The sequence below is a fragment of the Hyperolius riggenbachi genome, chromosome 1 (genome assembly GCF_040937935.1).
Source record: "Hyperolius riggenbachi isolate aHypRig1 chromosome 1, aHypRig1.pri, whole genome shotgun sequence".
Taxonomy (NCBI): domain Eukaryota; kingdom Metazoa; phylum Chordata; class Amphibia; order Anura; family Hyperoliidae; genus Hyperolius; species Hyperolius riggenbachi.
In genome coordinates this window covers 541620158-541641928 of record NC_090646.1, presented here as the reverse complement: position 1 = coordinate 541641928, position 21771 = coordinate 541620158, and the positions used below count along the sequence as shown (strand labels likewise).

At 41.2% G+C, this 21771-nt stretch overlaps 1 protein-coding gene across 2 annotated transcripts in view; it reads left to right on the top strand.

Moving 5' to 3' along the window:
* Window positions 1–21771, top strand: part of SRFBP1 (serum response factor binding protein 1) — a 101356-nt gene that overhangs the window by 23184 nt on the left and 56401 nt on the right. Inside the window, exons 2-3 of one of the 2 annotated variants that reach the window (XM_068247068.1) lie at window positions 6665–6753; window positions 10126–10198. In XM_068247068.1, coding sequence (XP_068103169.1) covers window positions 6665–6753; window positions 10126–10198 — 162 coding nt within the window. The remainder of the gene's footprint in view (window positions 1–6664; window positions 6754–10125; window positions 10199–21771) is intronic. The other variant, XM_068247075.1, reaches the window with a different exon arrangement.

Here is a 21771-nt window from a genome sequence, read left to right as displayed (position 1 = left end):
GGGGAATGATCATTTATAAACAAGAAAAGTAATAGAGATTTTAACTTTTGGATTGCCTCGTTAGCATCCTTATTACTTGTTTCCCAGATAAAAATAAAGAATTTATTTTTGATTTTATGCCCGACAGTTACACTTTAACAGCATTGCTATGTCACTGACAACTTTCTGTTAAGTATCTCCATTCATTTCTATATATAGAACAATGTATGATTTGTGTGGTTGAAAAGACCATTTAAAAATAAAGTTAAAAACATGCTGTAAAAAAACATGACTCCTATTGACAGGCAGAGACATAGCTCAGGTAAAAATGTTGGGCGTTTGGAAAAGTGTAATGCATTATAAGTGACAAGGTGACAATGTGAATTTATTTTAATGTTTCACAGAGAACTGGAAAATGTGTTAATTTATTTGGTAAAAAAAATTATTTGGATGGAATTCATCTTGTTTTTTGTTTTGTTTTTAAACTATGTGCCGTTTATAATAGTTTTTATGTGAGAGTAAATGCTGTATAAAGACATTTTAATTTCATATTTCATTGTGCTGTGAATAAGTTAAAATGTAATCTACCTGAGAGTCTAAAGTGAGGGGGCTTTGCAGGCTCAGGGCTGTGGAGTCAGTGCAAAAATCCTCCAACTCCGACTCCTTTATGTTTATGATTCCTCTGACTCTTCTAATTTGCATATAACAATCTTGTTGATCGTATGTAACAGACAAGGCATTTCATTAGTGCCAAAGCTTAGGCATTTTACAACTATAGTTAGATGGCATCTGCTTTTGGGAACAAAAGGCTCTGTTACAAAGGCATTGGTGGAGGACAGCATGGGAACCCTCTGGAGGATCCAGATGCTTCCCCCTCCTTAGCTAAGCATTTACTTTTTTTAGGTAGTTTTTCGCCATTCATTCTCTTTAAGCAAATTATTTTTAATAAATACTGGTTTTGCAGATTACACTTTTTTGATTGTGTTTGCTTCCCATACATGTTCTGTCTTGTTTATGGTGTTTTTGAGAAAAGGAACTACAGTATTGGAGCACACTGCAGATCTTGAACTGATTTTAACCTTGGCATTTGGGAGTTTTTACATTGAGCAAATTCCGTTCTGATAACTTTGGTCTTTTGATAGCTGGTAAACCTTTTGTACTTTTTGCGGTGGGTACCTTATGAAAGATTGCACTGGTGGTAAAAAATACAATATTTACAGTGTTCTCCCCCAGCCCATGAATCTTGACAGCTGTACTTATTGTAAGCATATTAATGCAACTGAGCTTTTTATAACTCATGCCAGCTAAACAGCCATGTCCAGTCCTGATTTTTTTTTTGTAAGGGTTTGTTTAAGATAAGATTATTTAATGTATTGATTTTTTTCCTGGTTAATTTACGGTAGATTTAACCACTCCCAGGGCTGAGGAGTCAGAGCAATTTTTGGTACCTGGAGTCAGCGGTTTAACAAATTGAGGAGTCGGATGATTTTTGTACCAACTACATAGCCCTGATAAGTATTAGACCAAGGAGTTGAGGAGATGGAGCAATTATGGGTAACTGGAGTCGGAGTCAGTGGTTTCATAAACTGTGCCAACTCCTCAGCCCTGATCACTCTGATCAAATTCCATATCAAATGTAATTTTGATCGATTTTTTTTTTCTGGGGGTATCTTTGAACGGTGGTGGACCAGCAGCACATAACGTTGCACACTTGCACTGCATTGAGTGTGGAAGGTTTTGATCCCTTTCTGATCAGATTCCATTCAGAAGGGGATCAATCTGTTTGCCACATTGGGTGTTTATAATGGTTTATAATGGTCAGTCCATCGTAAGAATTTGTTAATTTGTTTACAAAGGGAGATGGGAGTGATAAGCCAAGTCAGATTCCATGATCATCATAGCCATCAGTCAGAGATAGATTAGATGGATTTACATAGTTACATTTTATTAAAGGATACCACAACTGACATGTGGCATAATGAGATAGACATGTGTATGTACAGTGCCTAGCACACAAATAACTATGCTGTGTTCCTTTTTTCTTTCTCTGCCTGAAAGAGGTAAATATCAGGTATGTAAGTGGCTGACTCAGTCCTGACTCAGACAGGAAGTGACTACAGTGTGATCTTCACTGATAAGAAATTCCAACTATAAAACACTTTCCTAGAAAAAAATGGCTTCTGAGAGCAATAAAGAGATAAAAAAGGGGGACATTCTTATCAGTGAGGGTCGCACTGTAGTCACTTCCTGTCTGAGTCAGGACTGAGTCAGCCACTTACATACCTGATATTTACCTCTTTCAGGCAGAGAAAGAAAAAAAGGAACACAGCATAGTTATTTGTGTGCTAGGCACTGTACATACCCATGTCTATCTCATTATGCCACATGTCAGTTGTGGTATCCTTTAAATTACATATCTTTACATTTTCTTACTAACAACGTTAGAATCCCTGTCTAAAGGGGTTTCAACTTGTTAAGAATTGGAATAGCCTTTCAATCATGACCATTGCTAGTGGTATCTTTTCTCCTGCCTCTACAGTTAATGAAAATCAGCTGTAATGGGTCAAAGCACTCTCTGTTTGGCAGGAAAGCAAAAGATATTACAGCACATGCATTGGAATGTCTTTGATTTCACTGTCACTTGTGAAAATTGGAGAACTCCCATTTTTTTCAGTGTTCTGACACAAGTCAACAGTAATTTTTCACTCGAATGAGCTTGATGTTTTGACCCAACGTAGTATTTTGGTGTTCATTTACCACAGTCTGTCTCAGTTCTTTTAAGTTGTAACTTGTGTGGCCACCCAGAAGTGTGGAAAACCATGACTTGTAGCACTAGCATCTGAAGAGTAGTACACCTTCCAGCTAACTGAGAAAATAAGACACCATTCGACACAAAAATGTCTAGGCAAACAACACTTTTTTGCATATGGACAGAACACATTGTCCCGATCCCCCTTGGGGCGACATCACTCAAAAGTATGTATGGGCCTTTATAGTGGCCCCAGAGGCGCTCTTCCCAGAGGCGCTATTCGTGACCTTGAGACTGTACTGTGTACTCCTATCTGTTTATTGCCTGAGGAAGCGGGAATATACCCGTGAAACGCGTTGCGGTTCTGTTCATGGAGGATGTGAATAAATTGTCTTTATCTTAAGCGACAGCATCGAGTCTATTTCTGAGTGGCCGGTCCACCGCCGCCACCCGAATATTTTAAACATTTTAGCATATTTTATCCTTTTGGCGCCTCTGTACATCTACTTGTCAAGATATCCACCCTTGGTGGTTGGAAGGGTGACAAACCCTCCTTTCCTTCTTCAGAGAGCGACATCTTATTCCTGAGTGGGGACAGGTCTAATCTCCCCACCTGCCTATATAGTGGTTGCCTAAACAGTAACCCATGTTTGTAAGTATAATACTTACTCTACACTAATTCTCCCTCATCCAATACATACTACACTATATTGGGCTCTCGGTTTCTCTGCTTTATCTCCCTTTAAATGCAGGTATAGAGTTTGCCGTAATGACTTCCTGTGGCAATGCATTCCACATCTTAATCACTTTTACTATAAATAACCCTTTCCTAAATAAATGGCTAAAACGTTTTTCCTCCATGCGCAAATCATGTCCTCTAGTCCTTTGAGAAGGCCTAGGGACAAAAAGCTCGTCCGCCAAGCTATTATATTGCCCTCTGATGTATTTATACATGTTAATTAGATCCCCTCTAAGGCGTATTTTCTTTAGACTAAATAAACCCAGTTTAACCTTTCTTGGTAAGTGAGACCTTCCATCTCACGTATCAATTTTGTTGCTCGTCTCTGCACCTGCTCTAAAACTGCAATATCTTTTTTGTAATGTGGTGCCCAGAACTGAATTCCATATTCCAGATGTGGCCTTACTAGAGAGTTAAACAGGGGCAATATTATGCTAGCATCTCTAGTTTTTATTTCCCTTTTAATGCATCCCAAAATTTTGTTAGCTTTAGCTGCAGCGGCTTGGCATTGAGTATGATTATTTAACTTGTTGTCGATGAGTACTCCTAAGTCCTTCTCCAAGTTTGATGTCCCCAGCTGTATCCCATTTATTTTGTATGGTGCTAGACCATTGGTACGACCAAAATGCATGACTTTACATTTTTCAACATTGAATTTCATCTGCCATGTTTGTGCCCATATAGCCATCCAATCCAGATCCTGTTGCAATATGACACTATCTTTCTGAGAGTTGATGATGCTGTACAATTTTGTATCCTCTGCAAAAATAGCAACATTGCTCACTACTGCATCTACTAGGTCATTAATAAATAAATTGAAGAGCACTGGACCCAGTACAGACCCCTGTGGGACCCCACTGCTAACAGTCTCCCATTTTGAGTACGATCCATTGACCACAACTCTTTGTTTTCTGTCCATTAGCCAGTAGGGGGGCAGTGGCGAAACAATAGGGGCTGCAGCCCCTGCACCAGCGGGGGGCCTATGGCCCCTCTAGGGCCTGCTCAGGGCTGCTTTGGTGAGCAGGAAGGGTCGTAGCATGAGGGGAGAGCATTGTCCCCTACATTAGCGGGGAGGGGGGTCCACTGCAGGAGTCCCATGCAGGAGGGGAGCGCGCTGAGGGGGAGAGCCCAAGGTGAGAAAGGGGGGTAGCGGAACCCCCTCCCCGTTGATGTGGGTGCCAATGCTCTACCCTCATGCTACGACCCCTCCTGCCCCCCAAAACAGCACTGAGCGGGGCCCGGGGGGGGGGATCCAGATTTTTCCAAATGATCGGTCATTTGGGCGTCAAATCCGAAGTGTGTACAAACGGTCGTTCAGCTGGATTTGATGGATCCGCTTGGCGGATCGGTCAAATCCAGTGTTGTCAGCTGAATGACCATTTGTAGACACGCCCGATTTGACGTCCAATCGACCGGTTGCTTGGAAAAATCCGACGTGTGTATGTACCTTTGCACCAATTTATCTCTGTTTGATAACTCTGGTTAATTTGTAGCTTTGGTTTTATTGGATTCCCTATTTGAGTTGCTATCAAAAGCTTAGTAATGCAGCTGCAAAGTCCTGGCATTGACATCATGTAAGAGACCATTTTATAATAATAATGGCAGTATTTGTATAGCGCCTTTCTCCTGTCGGACTCAAAGCGCTTGCGAGTCAGCCACTAGAGCGCACTCAGTAGGCAGTAGCAGTGTTAAGGAGACTTGCCCAAGAAACTCCTTACTGAAATAGGTGCTGGCTTACTGAACAGGCAGAGCCGAGATTTGAACTCATGTCTCCTGTGTCAGAGGCAGAGCCCTTAACCATTACACTTTCCAGCCATTTTAGTGGAAAGCCCCATGATCTGTTTGTTGGTAGGGAGAACAATATAAACACATATGAAAAATTTGAAATGGCTGGAAATTTCCATTATCCTCTATAATAATATGCAAGTGTCTCTGTGTTGAGTGGAGGGAGGACGAGGCCAGAAGGGGCGGGCGTGTGTGCACGAGTGGCGGGTGCACGGGGGGCGGGTGCGTGCACGAGCGGCGGGCGGGCGCGGAGTACAGACAGACCTGGCCCGTTTTTAAACGGGCTAAGGTTACTAGTAAAGCTATAAAGGATTCCTGTTTTTATATAAGAATGATTTCATTTGACAAGTGAAGTGAATAGGCAGAGTTACTCATCTCTACTGCCAGAGCCATACAGCTGGGTCAACTAAGTGATACTTATGGCTTAACTCTGGTGGGGCTAAGTGAAGCCCATGTATCAGTCTTACATTTTGACTGCTACACATTTGTGCTACTGTACTTATGGATTTACCATCAGTTGCAGGTTTGTGTTTCATTACCTTTTCCTTTCATTTCGATCAACAACTTTTGAGATCAGGTTCCAGTAATGAATTGGACTAATGTTGGCTATTGGCAGTGTCGGTATGTTTAGGCAAAAGACAATGTTTCTGTACCATGTTAGCCAAGAGAATTTTTTTAATGGCTAATTAAACAAAAAAAAATATGCGATAGGCTTCCAAGGATCAAGTCCTATTTGGTCATATTTTCCATGGTGAGCTGAAATATTAACTAGTGCAATTGTCATTGACACCCCTGTATTTTGTCTGCCATTTACTAATTGTGCCACTTTTATTAAACAATCTAGATCAACCTCCCATGTTTAATGTAAATGATGGCTAATTTGCATTACTTAGCAATACACAAAGTTCTGTTTGTTTGCCGGGCTCTATTTATTATTATTATTATTATTATTATTTAGTATTTACATTGTGCCAGCATCTTCCTCAGCACTTTACAAAGTATAAATATTCTTGTCACTAACTGTCCCTCAGAGGAGCTCACACTCAAATCCTTACCATAGTCATATGTCCATCGTAGTTTAGGGCCAATTTGGGGGGAAGCCAATTAACTGCAAGGCATGAGTGCTGTGCTATCCTCTATGTCACTGTGCTGCCCACTCTACTTTTGTTTCCTTTAAAAATGACAATACAATCTTATTGAGGAACCAGTCCAAACTCCTCCTTCTAGGCCATCTTTACCCACATTAGACAGGAAGGATCTGTGTGCCCCGTACACACACCTCAAGCCAGAGTGATGAGAAGTGTAGTGGGATTTCTAAACACACTATGAAGGATGTGAGAAGGATTTAATGCTTACCCAGTTATTTTGCCAGTTTTTGTGCGAATTACTCCAAATATTCTTTGTTTCCATAGGTAGTCAAGATGCGGAAAGATGTGAAGAAGGTCAAAGTTCTTATTATTCGGAAACTAACAAGACACATTTCAAGGCTGAAATCTAAAAAGTTAGTGCAAAAAACATTTTATGGAGACATTTTGTTCTCTGCAATAACAATTTGATATTTTTGCATGAAGTCCAAAATCTTTTTCCTTAATATATTTAGATCTGTGCTAAGCACATATATTTGTAGTTTATATTGTTCAATCTGTTTAGAGTATGGAAATACTTGAGAGTTGGCAGATGAACTTAAAGTGAACCCGAGGTAGTGGGGGTTGGGCATGTCCTGCTCAACCCCCACGGTGCCATGCATGGGTCCTCTGAACATATCCAACAAGAACTTGTTGGATTTGTTCACCAGCAGCCCTGGTGAATTACAGCAGACTGAAGTACAGTAAGAGCATATCTGCGGCCTCAGATCTGCTTATTGGAAAGGTATACACTGTATGTTTTGTTTTAAATGAATTAGAAATTAGATTCAGTAAACAATAAAAACATCTACCGGAAATTAATTTCAAGATTATATTGTACGGAGACTTTTTTTTGTTTTGTTTTTTTTTTTGTTTTACAAAATCAAGGAAAAGAGAGTGTGTTCTGAGGAGAAGAAGAGGAGATAAGTAGAAAAGGGGGCAAAAATCCTCTTAACCTGTCAGTTTTGTGTAGAAAAAGTGCCTCAACAGCATGGGAGGGATCATGTTTACTACTGGTGCACAGGGCTAGAGGGTTGTTGAAGACACGCCCCCTTCTTCCTTGTATAGATATCCAAGTTTATCCAGATCACTTAGTGACCTGTTTCACACTGAAAATCCCTCCATTATAACCTTTATTTTGCAGAAATTCTGTTTGCAATTTTCATACAGAGAATGGTTATTGTTTCCTGAATGAGAATTGCAAATGCAGTCATGGAAAAATGTTGCCACAATTTTCAGTATGAAACATGCTGCTTTTCACACTGTTATGCAATTTCTATTTCTCTGCTCTCCACTATGCTGCCATGCCAATGCTGTGTCTGATCCTGTGCTGCTGCTGTCAGAATTCTAGCGGTTTTATTTATGCAGGAAAAGCTGTCATATGTGTATGTTTTAAATTGTAATGTTCTATGCAAAATTTCATTGTGAACTGTAAGTACTGTGAGTACTTTATATTTCTATGTGACATCTCAGCATTTTCCAGGCTGTGAGGCCTATAAGATTATTCTAGTTACAATAAGCCAGAAAATTCTTGTTTATGTTAGATGTTAGCCTTGACATTTACTGTGCAAAGACTGACTGGAAGCAAGTTAAACTCACATTGCTGCAGCGGACGTGTTGTATGTATGTATATGTGTATATATTTGCTCAGTTATTATACATAAATATTAATAATAAATACAGTCCTTCAAAAGAAAGAAATAATTATTGTAAAACCCTATATAATAGAATGTAATACTTTGAAATATATTTTAAAAAGCTGGATTCTCGTGAGATTGTTTTAGTTTTAGAGGGTTGTTGACATTTACTTGTTACAAGGCCAGCAAGAAAAGATAAACATTTCCCAGACATAGAAAGTCAAAATATGAAGAAAATAAAACAAAGGTGTTATCCTAATTAGTTAAAGATGAGTCAATGATGCCACCTGGCGGTTTCATAGTCTTATAAAATTAATATTATTTGTTATGAAAGACTGACCTCTGCCGGTTGAAGTTATTGTATTTACTCATGAGAAAGGTAAATATATGAAAAATGATTTTATATTATTAAGATTTAATATGCAATTATTTCTTATATGATTAATTGTTTTAAGAAGAATTATATAATAAGCTTTATATTTAAATAAGTATATTAGAAGCCCTGTATGTTTCAATAAGCCTTAAATTGCTGAAGACTCTCACAGGTCTGGTTACAGTGTCAACCTGACCAATCTCATGTCTGGGGAAGTACCAAGACATTCCAATCTAATTAGCAGTGAACACTTTATCAGAAATGTGTCATGAATGACATTGTTTAGTCTCAATGTCTGGGGCAGCCAGCAGACAAGATTGCTCGTGACGTCCATTTTTAATTAACTGCGTCAAATATGACCTTTTTATCAAATGTCAAAATGTCAGATGACGTTATTTCCCACAAGATAAGGTAATTAAGAATTTATAAACAATAATATTGTGATTTAGGTATTCAAAACATAGATAGCGTTTGACGCACGGAAGCTTTAGCCAATCAGAACCTGGGATCCAGGGAAACTCCAGATTAGACAGCCATATTGCCTCCTATCCCTATAAAAGTAGGGTCTGGAAGCTCATAGTTTGCAGAAGCCCAACAATCTCCTGAGAAGACACATGAGGCAGAAGCTACCTTCCCACAAGTGGTTCTAGATGCTGAAGAGATGACAGAGAAGGGGTAATATGCTTAATATTCTGGCGATTTACTTTATTTTTCAGCATTAAGTTTTGTTAAGATGTTAGCAAAAAGTTTTTTTAGAAGCTATTTTTTATGCTATTTCTTTAAGAAGATTACTACAAGTTTTACACAACTATGATATACACAGCTATTGATACAGATGAGACTACTTTTGATCTTATTCTACATAACACAACTGTTATAATCTTTTTTTGAATGTACTTGGAATATTGATGAATGCTTGGCTATAAAGGCCTTGATAAGATGGAATACTGTTAGAAGGAAACACTATTTAGAACTGTTCATATTTTGTATATATGCTGTATGATAAGCAAATACAATTTTTTATATAAAATCATATACTGAGTGCTCTGATTCATTTCAAGGTATACCGTCAATCTATAATTACTGTTATAGAGGGTTCAGACCCTGCTATGCTGGATTTATATGCTAGCAACGCTTTAAAGGCTGGTCCTTTATTGAGTTAGCAATCATGAAAAAGGCAAGAACCGCTTGGGTTTTTGACACTGCTATTTCTCTGCTCTCCTCTAGGTTGCTATGCCAATGCTCTGTCTGATCCTTCTATGTCTACAGTATTATATTATGCTACTGATGCTCCAAATGTTGTTAGTAGGTAGGGGTCCACCCTCTCCCCCCCAAAACTACCTTTGTGCCAAATTACAGCCCTCATCCCATCTGGTTCATGAGCTAGGGTATATCAAAGCTATCTTGTGAACCAGTTGGGCTGGGGGCTGCAGCTTGGCAGGGAGGTAGTTTGGGGGGGGGGCCTTCCCTAAAAAACTGCTCGTAAAAGGAGAATAGCAGTACAAGGAAGATTACATTCTTCCCCTTTATTTGCTACTACAGTACTACAATAGTCTTACCATTAGCTTATTTTTACATTACTGCAAATGTCCTTCCTGTCACAATAGGGTTGAAAGTATGGAGAGTTACCTCTTGTTCTACAGACTTTGGTTTCAATATTTGATGCTGCTTGTTTTATTTTTCTCACGGAACTGAAATGCAGTATTGTATTTTAATACCAATTTTTATGATGCTATCAGGGGATCCGAAGAACTAATCCAGAAGAATCAGAGACGAGTACAGAGACTGTTGGAAGAAGTTCAAACTATTAAGGTATGTTTTTCTTTTAGCTTAACATAAGATCCTCAGTGTTCCACCTTCACTGTGCTGCACCATTTGTAACTCAGCCTGGCCTAGTACACATATTATCATCTAAAACATCTCAGCTATTTCATTCCAGCATTTCTGTCTTTTTTGTGATATTTCTTCCACGGCATTCACTTATGTTAAACATATGCGTGCCATGTTAAATGTATATTTACTTAGGAATGCAAGCTCTAATTCAGTCTGCAGTATTTGCTGGACATCCCCTGGAAAAAAAAGGAAAATTCTTGCCTTACTAGACGTGTGGACTGCAGAGCTGTATGCTGACATCATATTCTGTCTACAGCTAGTGCTTCATACATTTTTCAGTGATGTTGTCACTACTCCATTTTGCGGCCAGAGCCCGGGAAAGGTTGTAGTGTTTGCTCTAAGCATACGTGAGGTGCGCTGGAGACAAAATACCATTAATGTCTGCAGATAAAGACCACATGCTGTTCTGCCTCCTCCAGTTTTCTAGTCACATGTGGTCTGTATTACACAGTTGATTTGCTCTTCACATACATTTTCGGGTTATAATTATTGCCATACCGGCTGGGTTAGAGTAAAGCTATGGCTGCACTTTCCTATTTCTAATTATTTGTCACTCTTGTAAACATTGTTGGACCCTAATACAGTTGTTTCATGACAGCTGACTGCTTTCTTTGTATGCCTGTTGAGACAGAACAATAAATGACCACATTCATAAAATGGTACATGTCTGAAGTTTTATTAGCATTTGTGGGTAAACCCAGGCGTGTTTCTGGCATGTGCATGTAAGTGGGTTGGAGTGTTTATTATGGGGAAGAAAAATTCAGGCAGACTAAAGTAGATCTCGAGATCATAAAACCAAGTTTCTCATATGTTATAGCTAGTAAAGATTGTCAATTTATTCCACGAGAACTCAGAGAAGCATTTAAATGATTTGATCAAATTATTGAATGTAAGAATGTGATTGGCCTGTTTTTGGAGATCACATGTTCATGGTCTCACCTTTGCCTTTTGGCTTGGCCTAGCCATGACAAAGCAGTTAAAAAGGTGCACGTTGCCCGCCACCATAACCCACAATGTAATTACCAGCTATGGCAGCACCAGGAGGGTGATTTTGGTGCAGGGAGCCCGTTGTTGTATACAGCCACTGTGGCTGTGCAGTAGCTTACTGTATCGCCCCTCCACAGCTCATTTATTGGGGTCCCGGGCATACATGCAGCTCTGTAGCTCGTCCCCACATCCTGCTTTGTGCTCCTCTAGTCATTAATATGAGCACTGGGCATCCGATATCGTTAACATCCCCTGGGGCAATTTCAGTATGTGCAAGGCAGTGGCTTTCGGTGCTGGTGGAGAAGCGGCAAGAGAACAGAGGGCCTGAGGATAGCGGTGGGAAGCTGAGAGACACCAACAGGATGCTGGGTCACAATGCCAGAGGACAGTTGCATAATGCAGGGTGCCTGAGGACCATGGCAGGTGGCAGGGTCACAGCTCTGGGTTATCACTGGTAAGGCATAGCAGCCGGTTATCATAGGTAAGAGGGTTAGCACATAGATAGGGGAGAGTTTAGTGCTAGGAGAAGACTGGGGAGGTTAGTGTTAGGCATAGATAGGGGAGGGTTAGTATTAGAAGTAGATTAGTTAGGCATAGTAGAATATCGGGGACAGCAGGATAACAATAAAATAATCAATCTTTTACAATTGGGATTACCTTATATACATTTTACCGAGCGCTCCTTTTAAATGTACGCACACAAGTCACTAAAGCCTCATACTCACGAGGCACAAATGTAGCTAGTCGCCCCCCTCCCCCCCAAAAAAGCAACAGCTCGTTGCTAGGTCCCTCTGTGCAACAGCCGTGCGCACAGAGGGACAGAGATTCGGCGGAACCTGTCGCTGAAGGTCCCTCTTCCCCCCCACTCCGCTCACTGCGTGTGTGTTGTTGTCGCTAGTCTGCATACACACGGCGGACTAGTGACAGTTGCGGCGACAGCTGTTGCTGGCGATTGACCATGTCAATCGCCTGGCGACAGCTCTTAGTAGCGATGGTTCGGGGCGCGCGCCTAATACACACGGGCGACCTGTCGCCGCAACAAGCGGCGACAATTGGGGCCCGTGTGTATGAGGCTTAAGGTGAATCATGAAGACGTTATTGGGGCAAGTGAATGGAAGACAGATATTAAAATTTTGATGGTCATCCTAGGTGTAAGGTTGACAAGGATGACTTCTGGCACATGCTTTTATTCCTGTCCAGTAATACAAGATTACTGGAAACTGATTATAGAACGATTGACCAGACTCGTGGCGTTTCCTATTGTCACTATTGACATGTCTCTGTGGAATGCAAGACAAACTGTTTTTGCATCATTGCAGAATCTTCCTTCAGTGATCCCTATTCATTGTTAGAAAAGCAATTGCCCTGAGAGCGATAATTCTCACCCCATCCACTCAAACCCGGTAAACAATACTATACCGATGATTAATATAGTGTATAAAAACAGATGTTGTCCTAATAAATTTACCAAGGTCTGGGGCTTCCACTGTATGGTATATCTACGCTGCATTTAACATCTGTTTGATTAAAATTTGGGATTTTAACAGTTGCCCACTCCACCTCTGTTAAGGTATGTACACATGTCCAAAAGAGTCCATCACCAACACCACAACATGACCGACCCTACAACAAAACAGTTTACACGACTTGTATTTTCTTCGCACCAAGCAACCAACTCATTAACATACTGCGTGCACAAGAGAAACGGTGGGCTGCTTGACATGGCCATATTCAAAATAAGTACGTTGTTCAAACAACATTGTGCACTTGTGGCCAACTGCACGATATCAGCCCAGCAGTTGTGTGAGCTGATCTGTTGGATAAATCGGGCAAACTGCCTGTTCTCAGCAGCCATTCCAGTCGTTTGCCATGCGTACACACACCTGATTGTCGTCCAACAGACCAAAATTGGACAACAATCGAGGTTTGGTTGAGCATATGTGCAGGCTTTTACCTTGCCACGTGCTATTGCTATTCTGTACTGATTATACAGGCATTTGTGTCTTCTCTAGCAGTCAAAGCGCAGATGACAAGCAGTCAGTCACAGCAGATATGATTCAGGTTATTGCTGTGCCTCAGAACAGCACAGAGTTTTTTGATGTGGATCATGGTCAAAATGATCTGTTCTGATTCCCAAAATGATCAGAACATTTTCAACCAGCTGAAGCCTGATGTCCGCACCTAGCTTAATAAATCAGATTAGGAAATCCTTGTGGAGAACTTAGGTAGAATAAATTGATGATCTCTTTTAAAAGGCTTGGCATATGAAAAGTCTTCTGGAGGTAATTATCTGTCTTGGGAATCCTTGCTCTGTGGAATTTTACAAGGCAGTTTTTCTGTGTGATTATTATGTTCTTGTTGAACTTCAAAAAAAGGATCGGCTGCATCTTTTGGACTGTGGAAATCACTTGTTCTCCTACTCTAAAGAAAACATTTGACCAAATATAGAGTTATGCTTTGAACAGCTATATTTTTTTCTTCAGTGTTTCACCTGAGTATTTTTATTTTTTTTTGGTTTATTTAATTTGTTTTAGTGGATTTGATGTGTTCAAGAACATTAGAGCGGTTTGAACTTAGAGAAGTTTATTTGGTTTGTTTACGGAATAGATGTTGATGGACCGAATGAGGAGACCTATTGATTTACTGAACAAAAATATTACAAGTGATCTGATGACAGTCTTGGCAACAATAGAGAAGCAGTTGTGACCTCTGTCCTGGCACTGGCTACATTAAATTGAGAAAGGGTACCATGCCTTAAGCGATTGTTGCAACCTTGGGTTTGCATCAGCTAGTAAGCTTTCCATTTTTATGGTAGTGGGAACCCCAAAGTGATCAAGCATGTGTTGGCTTTTACCGGCTATTGCACTGGGGTTTTTTTTAACTAATTTAATAAATAAAAAGTACTTGTAGACTCCAGCAACATTGTTTTTGTGATTTAGATGTTGTTTTATGAGAGCTTTGTTTTATTATTTTTATTTAGTTAAGGCTGGATCCTAACATTTAATGCTCACGGTCCACAAATGGTTTCCATGTGTTGAAAATGCCAATAACAAAGAAATAGCATAGTCCATTTTAATAGAAAGGGCCAGAGCTTCATGGATGCACAAACTTAGACTATTGAAATGTGAACATTGAAAATGGATCTATATGTGATTTGTACCCATTGCATGTTTACTTTATAAATGCTAAATTACCAGCAGAAATCCTTGTTCACTCTAGGTTGTGCCCTGGTTCTTAATGGCTGGTGCACAAATATTTTAAGCCCATTCCTACATCTCTATGACCCATAAGTCTCCCCTCTCAACTAATGTGCGTCTGGCTGGTCTCTTACTCCGACATGATTACAGAAGTGCCAGTACAGCATGTCAGTCCCAGCTGTTTGTCAGCATGGCACCGACAGTGATGTCACTGGGCATGCCACATTATAATAGAAGATGCATCAGGAATAAAATGTCAATACACCAACCCACCTAATATTTTGTTAAACTGGTGGGCTGGATACACTGTAAGGGCCTATTTCCACTACACGCAGATTGGATGCAGAATTGATGCAGAAAAACTGACTCCATTGAATGCCTATGGGAAATCTGCATCAGAAAAATCGTGTTTAGTGGAAACAGGCCCATAGACATTCATGCATCCATTCTGCACCCAATCTGTGTGTAGTGGAAACAAGCCCTAAAGAGCAACTTCAGTTTTGTTAAATATACATTTATTTATTTATTTTAATTTCAGTGTTAAATAGATTTCCAGTTCAATTTTCTGGCAGCTATGAATTTCCAAAACTAACAGCTCAAATTAAACTACTTTTCAAGAATGGAATGTGTAAGGTCTGTCAGTCAGCTACTGAGGGATCACCAAGGACAGTAAATGTGTAACTTTGTAATCTGTCCATGTGAATGAGTCCTAGCTGAACAGTCCTGTCAGTCTGACCCCCCCTCCCCCCCCCCCCCCCCTCATGATAAAACTGCAACAGAGTAGTGCATTGAACTGTGGAGAGGTTTGTAAGATGTGGGCCTGTTCCTACAAAGCGTGGCTGGCCTACTGCTGCGATGTGATTTGAGCTTTTCATCTCCGTTTGTTTTAGAATGAGATTTTGAAAGTAACTCAGTCACTGATGCCACTTAAAGAGGCATTGTAGTCGAACACGGCAAATCCAGCGCAGGAGAGTTGGGCGCAGCCGGAGCCACCATAGGCCGTAATAGGAATTACGGCTATAGCAGCGCACAGGGAGTAACTTCAGTGCCGTCAGAAGACGGAGCTGAAGTTGCTTTTAAAACAATAATTCTGCTTCCAGCAATAGCTGGAAGCCAAATTATTTCATTCCCCACCATCCATGGCGGCCTGGAGGGGGAATAGTAATTAACACGGCCTGGACTTGTGCGGCAGCAGTATCAGCCATATACCGGCTGTGTCCTGCGCCAAAGTCCCCAGCGCCGTTATCTCTTGTACGCACTGTAGTGGCTTATAGTATAATGTAGTAAACTATTCAGGAAACCCATTTGTACATTAATTATCTTGGTTTTAGCATCAGAAAGACTTCTTATATCTATATATTGGTATGTAGCCCATGATACATTTCAGAATGTAAATCAGTGCATTGTTCTCCCCAGCTGGGTGGCAGGAAAATGTAGCCAGGTAGAGCAGAACAAGGAAATGGCGCTTCTATGAGGGCAACCTGGGTAATTGCCAAGGGCCCCAGAGCTAACAGGGGACACAGAAATCACACAGTACACACAGAGGAAAAACACAGTAAAACACACAAACACAGACGCAACACAGAGAAACAAACACACTGCATACACACAGAGAAACACACACACTACACACATTGCGGAGTGGGCTTTTCTCAAACAAAGTTAAAGTGGATCCGAGGTGAACTTTTACTCATTGCATATTTGTGTTCCTTTCCTATTGTTTATAGGGCATTCCTCAAGCCAAATACTTTTTTGTTTTGTTTTAATACTCTAATTCCCTATAAACTAAAAAAGCCACACCCACAGGTTTTCAGAGAGCCTTGGCAGTAGCAAGGGCTCATGGGAGCTCAGTCTGGGCAGGAGGAGGTATTACTAGCCAGAGATTTCAGAGGCAGAGGGGAGGAGGGAGGAGGGGGTATTAGGTTTTTTCACAGGCTGAGTGCTCAAGATGCAGATAAGCCTGCCTCTGTGTAATGTTTACAAACAACATGGCTGCTGTCATTGTATCACAGGAAGAAATAATCATTTTCTATTAAAGCTGTTTACAGCTAGATTTGCTGTGTAAACTATCTAAACTTTAGATAAGATATATAGACAAGTTACTTGTTATAGTTAGTTTTTCATATCGGATCCGCTTTAAAGTTCAACCTGGGCACTTCAGCAGCAGTGTGAGAAAGATAATCTGCTATACCAGTGTATAGCACTGCTGCCCTCTAGAGGATGCCGGCTAAATTATAGGAGGGGTGTGAGGAGGAGAGAAAGAAAGAGAACCGATGACAGCTGGGTGCTCACCAAAATTAGCTCGGCGGAGCGTCTGGGGCTTGGGGAGAACACTGCAGGGAGAGGGAAGAATGAGGAAAGATTTTACAATGGGCAAATACGGACTAAATCGCTTATAAAGTAATATTGTAAAAAACAATCTAATGAATTACGATATTTTCAGTGCAGTTCTTTTTTAAAACTGCCTTTCTGCATGGATCCTTACACAGTTAAAAGAGAAAGGGCTTGTTTACACTAGGGACGTTTTCGGCATTTTTTCAAGCGCAGATGATTTTTAAAATCGCCCACAAAACGCTTGTGCAATGAATGTCTATGAGAAGGTTCATATCAGCGCGGTTTGTGCGCCATGGATTTGGCAAAGCGGTGCCTGTACCATTTTTAGTGCATTTTTGCTATAATGGAAGGAATTGGAAGAGGGCGATTTGTTTACAAAACTGCTTTATGCGGGAATAGCGTTTGCGGTTTCTTAGAATAAATACATTGTATTATTTTCTGAGTCAAAGAGTTCACTTCCTGACTTGCGTTAGGGAGTGAATGACAAAACCGCTCTGGAAAAGCGCTTAGCAGTGTGCATGGGGGGCGCAAGAGGGGGGGGGGGACAGCGCACAAAAACGCAAACCGCTTGCATTTTGTTTTTAGGTGTGAATGAGCCCTAAGAGAACAGGGAGGGTCTTTAAAGGGAAGTAATCCATTAAAAGTGTTTGCCATTGGGAAATTGTACTCTGTACTTTGCCCTTCCACTTTGGCTTTTTTACTTATTTCATGGACAAGCCCAATGGCAGATTTGAAAAGGCGGTACATATGTCTTAGATTTATATATTATAGATTTGACTGGAAATGTCCAAGGCTTCTTAGATGATCTTGTTACTGTTTCAACACACATGAAAAATTATGGAAGAAAGAACAGGCAGAAAATATGTACACAATTGTGACAGATGATATTATCTACAAAGCGTTGAATTGCATAGTTAGTTATAATTCCTTATGTCCTGTCAGTCATTGCGTAGACTTTGTGACCCATTCCAAGTGTTCTTATTACACTGGAATGTGAGTCAAATGAATGGAATGTTGTACTTACTTACATTAAAATTATGCGTGCAGCTATGCCTGACATTATGTAGTATATAACGATTAACCATCATTATGAATGATTAGCGATATTTAAAGCTGTAATTAATTATCTGAAGCCAAAAAAAAGCAGTTTGTCTCTAAACACTGCTTGGAGTTGGCCATCTATCTTAACCTTGATATATTTTTAGTAGAATTACATCTTTTCTGCACAAATATTTACACACTAGTAGATTTGTGACTGCCAACCACGCTAGAATTTCCATGTTTGCAATCACTGCAACTCATCAGCATGCCATGTGTGAGGTTGTGAGAACCAGGAGCTAAAGCAAGCTAAAGCAAGCCTGCCATAATGCAGTACAACCTACTCCTTGGCTGGAAGGATTAGGGACCTTTAGTACAACCTCCTACTCTGCTGAAAGGATTAAGGAATTTCAGGCTTTATCCATTTGGGAATGGTGATTCCAAGAAATAGGCGATAAGATCAAAACACAAATATTAAAAAAGGTATTATTATGCAATGGATGTCTGGATATCCACAGATACCATCTGGAATATCAAATTTATCTATTCCGTGTGTAGGCTAATCTCTGCCTATGGACTGGAAGACCAGCACTGCTGAGGCTTCCCGTGTCCTCACCAGACTAGCCCCACTGCCCAGGACCCTCTTGAAGTTCTTCATGCATGAGTGTTGCCAATGCTGTATCCGTACAAGTACAGCTGCGCAGTAGCATGGAGCTTCTGGTGGATGAGCAGCTCCAGCTTACTGCGCAGGCGTGACCATACATGCACAGGCGCAGTATGTAACATTCCAGGGGTCCACTCTCTAGAACGGTGGGGGCAAGGAGGACACAGGAAGCCCTCTGGAATATCAAGAGGCTTCCCTCTTCATAGTTATGTATTTGTTTTATGGATCACAATCCACCTTGAATACAGTCAGGGCTGCATAGCATGAATCCTTTCCAGCATTTTGGTATGAGCAGCCCATTTAAGGAATGCTTCGAAGAAGAGAACGTCTTTAAAACTGATGTATACCACTCCATATAAAACTGTTAGATAAATCAGTACACAGAGTAAGCTTTAATTATGGAACAGAAACATCTGGAAATGTTGGGAATGTTGGAAAAGCATGTATGCTCAATTGAGAATTATTCCTAACAAATATAATATGCGTTGAGGTCCTTGAGATATTACCCACAGTACGATGTACTTGGCCATTGCAGTCATTGATAAAGAGGCACATGCTATAATACTGTTGAGAAATACTAATTCAAATTAATCTTATTTGACAGACAACGTGGATAAAACTATTCTAGCCCCCTTCCCAGTCTTTTAAAATGTGATTTCATTGCAGTCTGTAGCTACACTAAATAAGATTTCTAATAACCTCCTATACCAGTGACACGGGTCACAAGGCAGGAAGTGCAATGAAAGCCGACCACAGCAGTAAAGACATAACAGAGATTGTATCCCATCCTTACCGTGTCCAAACCCCCTGAAAATGGGAACATTTACATTGTAATGTGTTTTCTCATAAAGATCTTGTAACGATCGGTGTCAGCAACCAGAGAGAGAATCTGATCCTTGGCAATCCGCAGTATCCCCAAGAATAAAGATATACCCGATTATTGAGGATCTGCGGAATCGTCAATAATCAGATATGTCTAACCTCTAGACACCGGAGAGAGTGTGTTTGGTGCAACAGTAACAACTCTGAGTAAAAGACCACCAGAGGAGCTGGCGGCCTATACTCCTGAGGAATTCACCCCTGAGCGGTGGGTGATATTCCTGTAGCCTGTGGACCCCTGGGCGAGGGACCAAGGCTGGGATGCAGGAAGCCCTGCTGCTAATATGTAAGGTTTTGCCCTGAACTGGGCTAACGTAACACAGTAATAACACAACCTAGTCTGGGGTGTGAGGTCCGTATTCACAACACCCTGGAACTACTCTGAAGCATAACATAAATGATAATACAATTCCCTAGTCTTGGGTGTGAGTTCCGTGATTCATCAACACCCTGGAACTAGTCTGGAGTATAACATAAATGATAATACAATTCCCTAGTATTGGATGTGAGGGCCTTGATCTCCACACCCTGGAACTATGCTAGAGAATACACAGAAGATACACAGTATTCCTAGTCTGGGGTGTGAGGGCCTTGATCTCAACACCCTGGAACTGGTCTAACAAATAATACAATACAATTAGTACTTTAAGCTATCAAGAATCTGACTCAGTGTGGATTCCCAGCTCCAGCCGGTTCTGGCACACTGTCGGGTCTAGCTAAGGTCTGAGTGCCTTCACGCAAGTGTTAGCAATGGCAGACAACCAGCAACTGACAAGCAGCAGAATATATAGTTGCTGGACTCTGCCGCCCCGCCCGAGCCATTCAGCCAATCATGAGTCCTGTAGGAATCAGCTGATCTTCCTGATCAGCTGACTCTTCCCCTGCTGGTATAAAGGTCCTGAGTTCAGGCCCACGCGCGCGTAGCTCTCCATCTGCCTATGTGCACTAACAGACCCAGCCACACCAAGCGCATGCTGCTGCATGCAAACCGCCGCGTTGAACGCGGAAACAGCCGCTTTGCTGTCAGGACATGCGGCGACTTTTCCGCATTCCACCATACTACCAGACGCGTGTCCATGCGTGCAAACCGCCGCTTTGGACGCGGAGTCAGCCTCGCTCTTGGCCTATGCGGCGGCTTTTCCGCTTTTGTTCACAGATCTCTTCTTTGAGATGCAAGGAAAGCAGCAAAACTACTAAGACGGTCTGTTTTATTGTTTTGCATCAGTCAAGGGATGGATTTCTGACCATTGGGTTCAAGCCAGAAGAACATTTTGTTTACTAAGACTTATCCATGGAGCATATTACACAATTGTGGTTTGGCAAACTCCGTGGTCTATGAGTTTCTCTTTTCCAAGTGTGAAGTCATTTCGATAAAGGAAAAGTAGAAATCACTAGAAGATTTCATTGTGACTTATATTATCTTAAAACCCCACCAGAAGCATTACTCTTCTCATCTGTACATGTAGAGCAATCCAGTCACAAGTCCGTATGCAACAGGCAGTAGTTTTAGTGGTTTAAGGGTGATGTTCAGAAGTGCACAGTAGTTACATACTTGTGAGGATAATAAATCCGTACCTTCTTCTTGTAGTCAACAATCTCAATCTGGGCCACCGCTTCCTATACCATGACTTACTGCTCACCCTCTCCTAGAAAATGGATAATCCATTTGTCATTCATTTTCAAGTGTTTTGTCTTTTCCAGGTGTAATGTCATGGGGGTTCATTTTATTTCCAGGCTCCATCTGCAGTAGATCTTGTTTCAGGAAAAATACTCAGGAAGTACAAAGCTGCACGACCTGTAGAATCATCATACACATGGGAATCTGTAAAGTAAAACAATCATGTACATTGACTAAAACATAACTTACCGTATTTTTCGGACTATAAGATGCACTTTTACTCCCTCAAAAGTGTGTGGGGGGGGGGGGGGGGGGAAGTCAGTGCGTCTTATAGTCCGAATGTAGTGACCGTGCCTATGTTTTGTACTAGTCCCCTTGTGTGTGGTGTCCCCATGTGCAGTTTCTTCATGTCCCATTACATGTCCTATTAACATCCGTGAATAAGGAGACCCCCAGATAGCGATCTAGTGCTGTAAAACGTGCGCTGAACCAGCGCTGAGTGAGAGATAAGGACGTGCATAAGGAAATATGACAGATCGCTGCAGAAGCACTTTGGATAGCTTACCGAAGAGGAAGAAAATGCAGCGCGAATCCACCACTACCGTGCAGCTTTCTCCTGGTTAGATGATGAACAAGCCTTAGACCAATCAGGTGGAGGAGCGCTGCCCCATACAGCCAATCACAGCGCTCACGGCTACTGCCGGTTTGTTACACCACCCGATAGTCCCGCGGGTGGGATCATGCTCATCATTGCGACCAATCACTGCACTCCCAG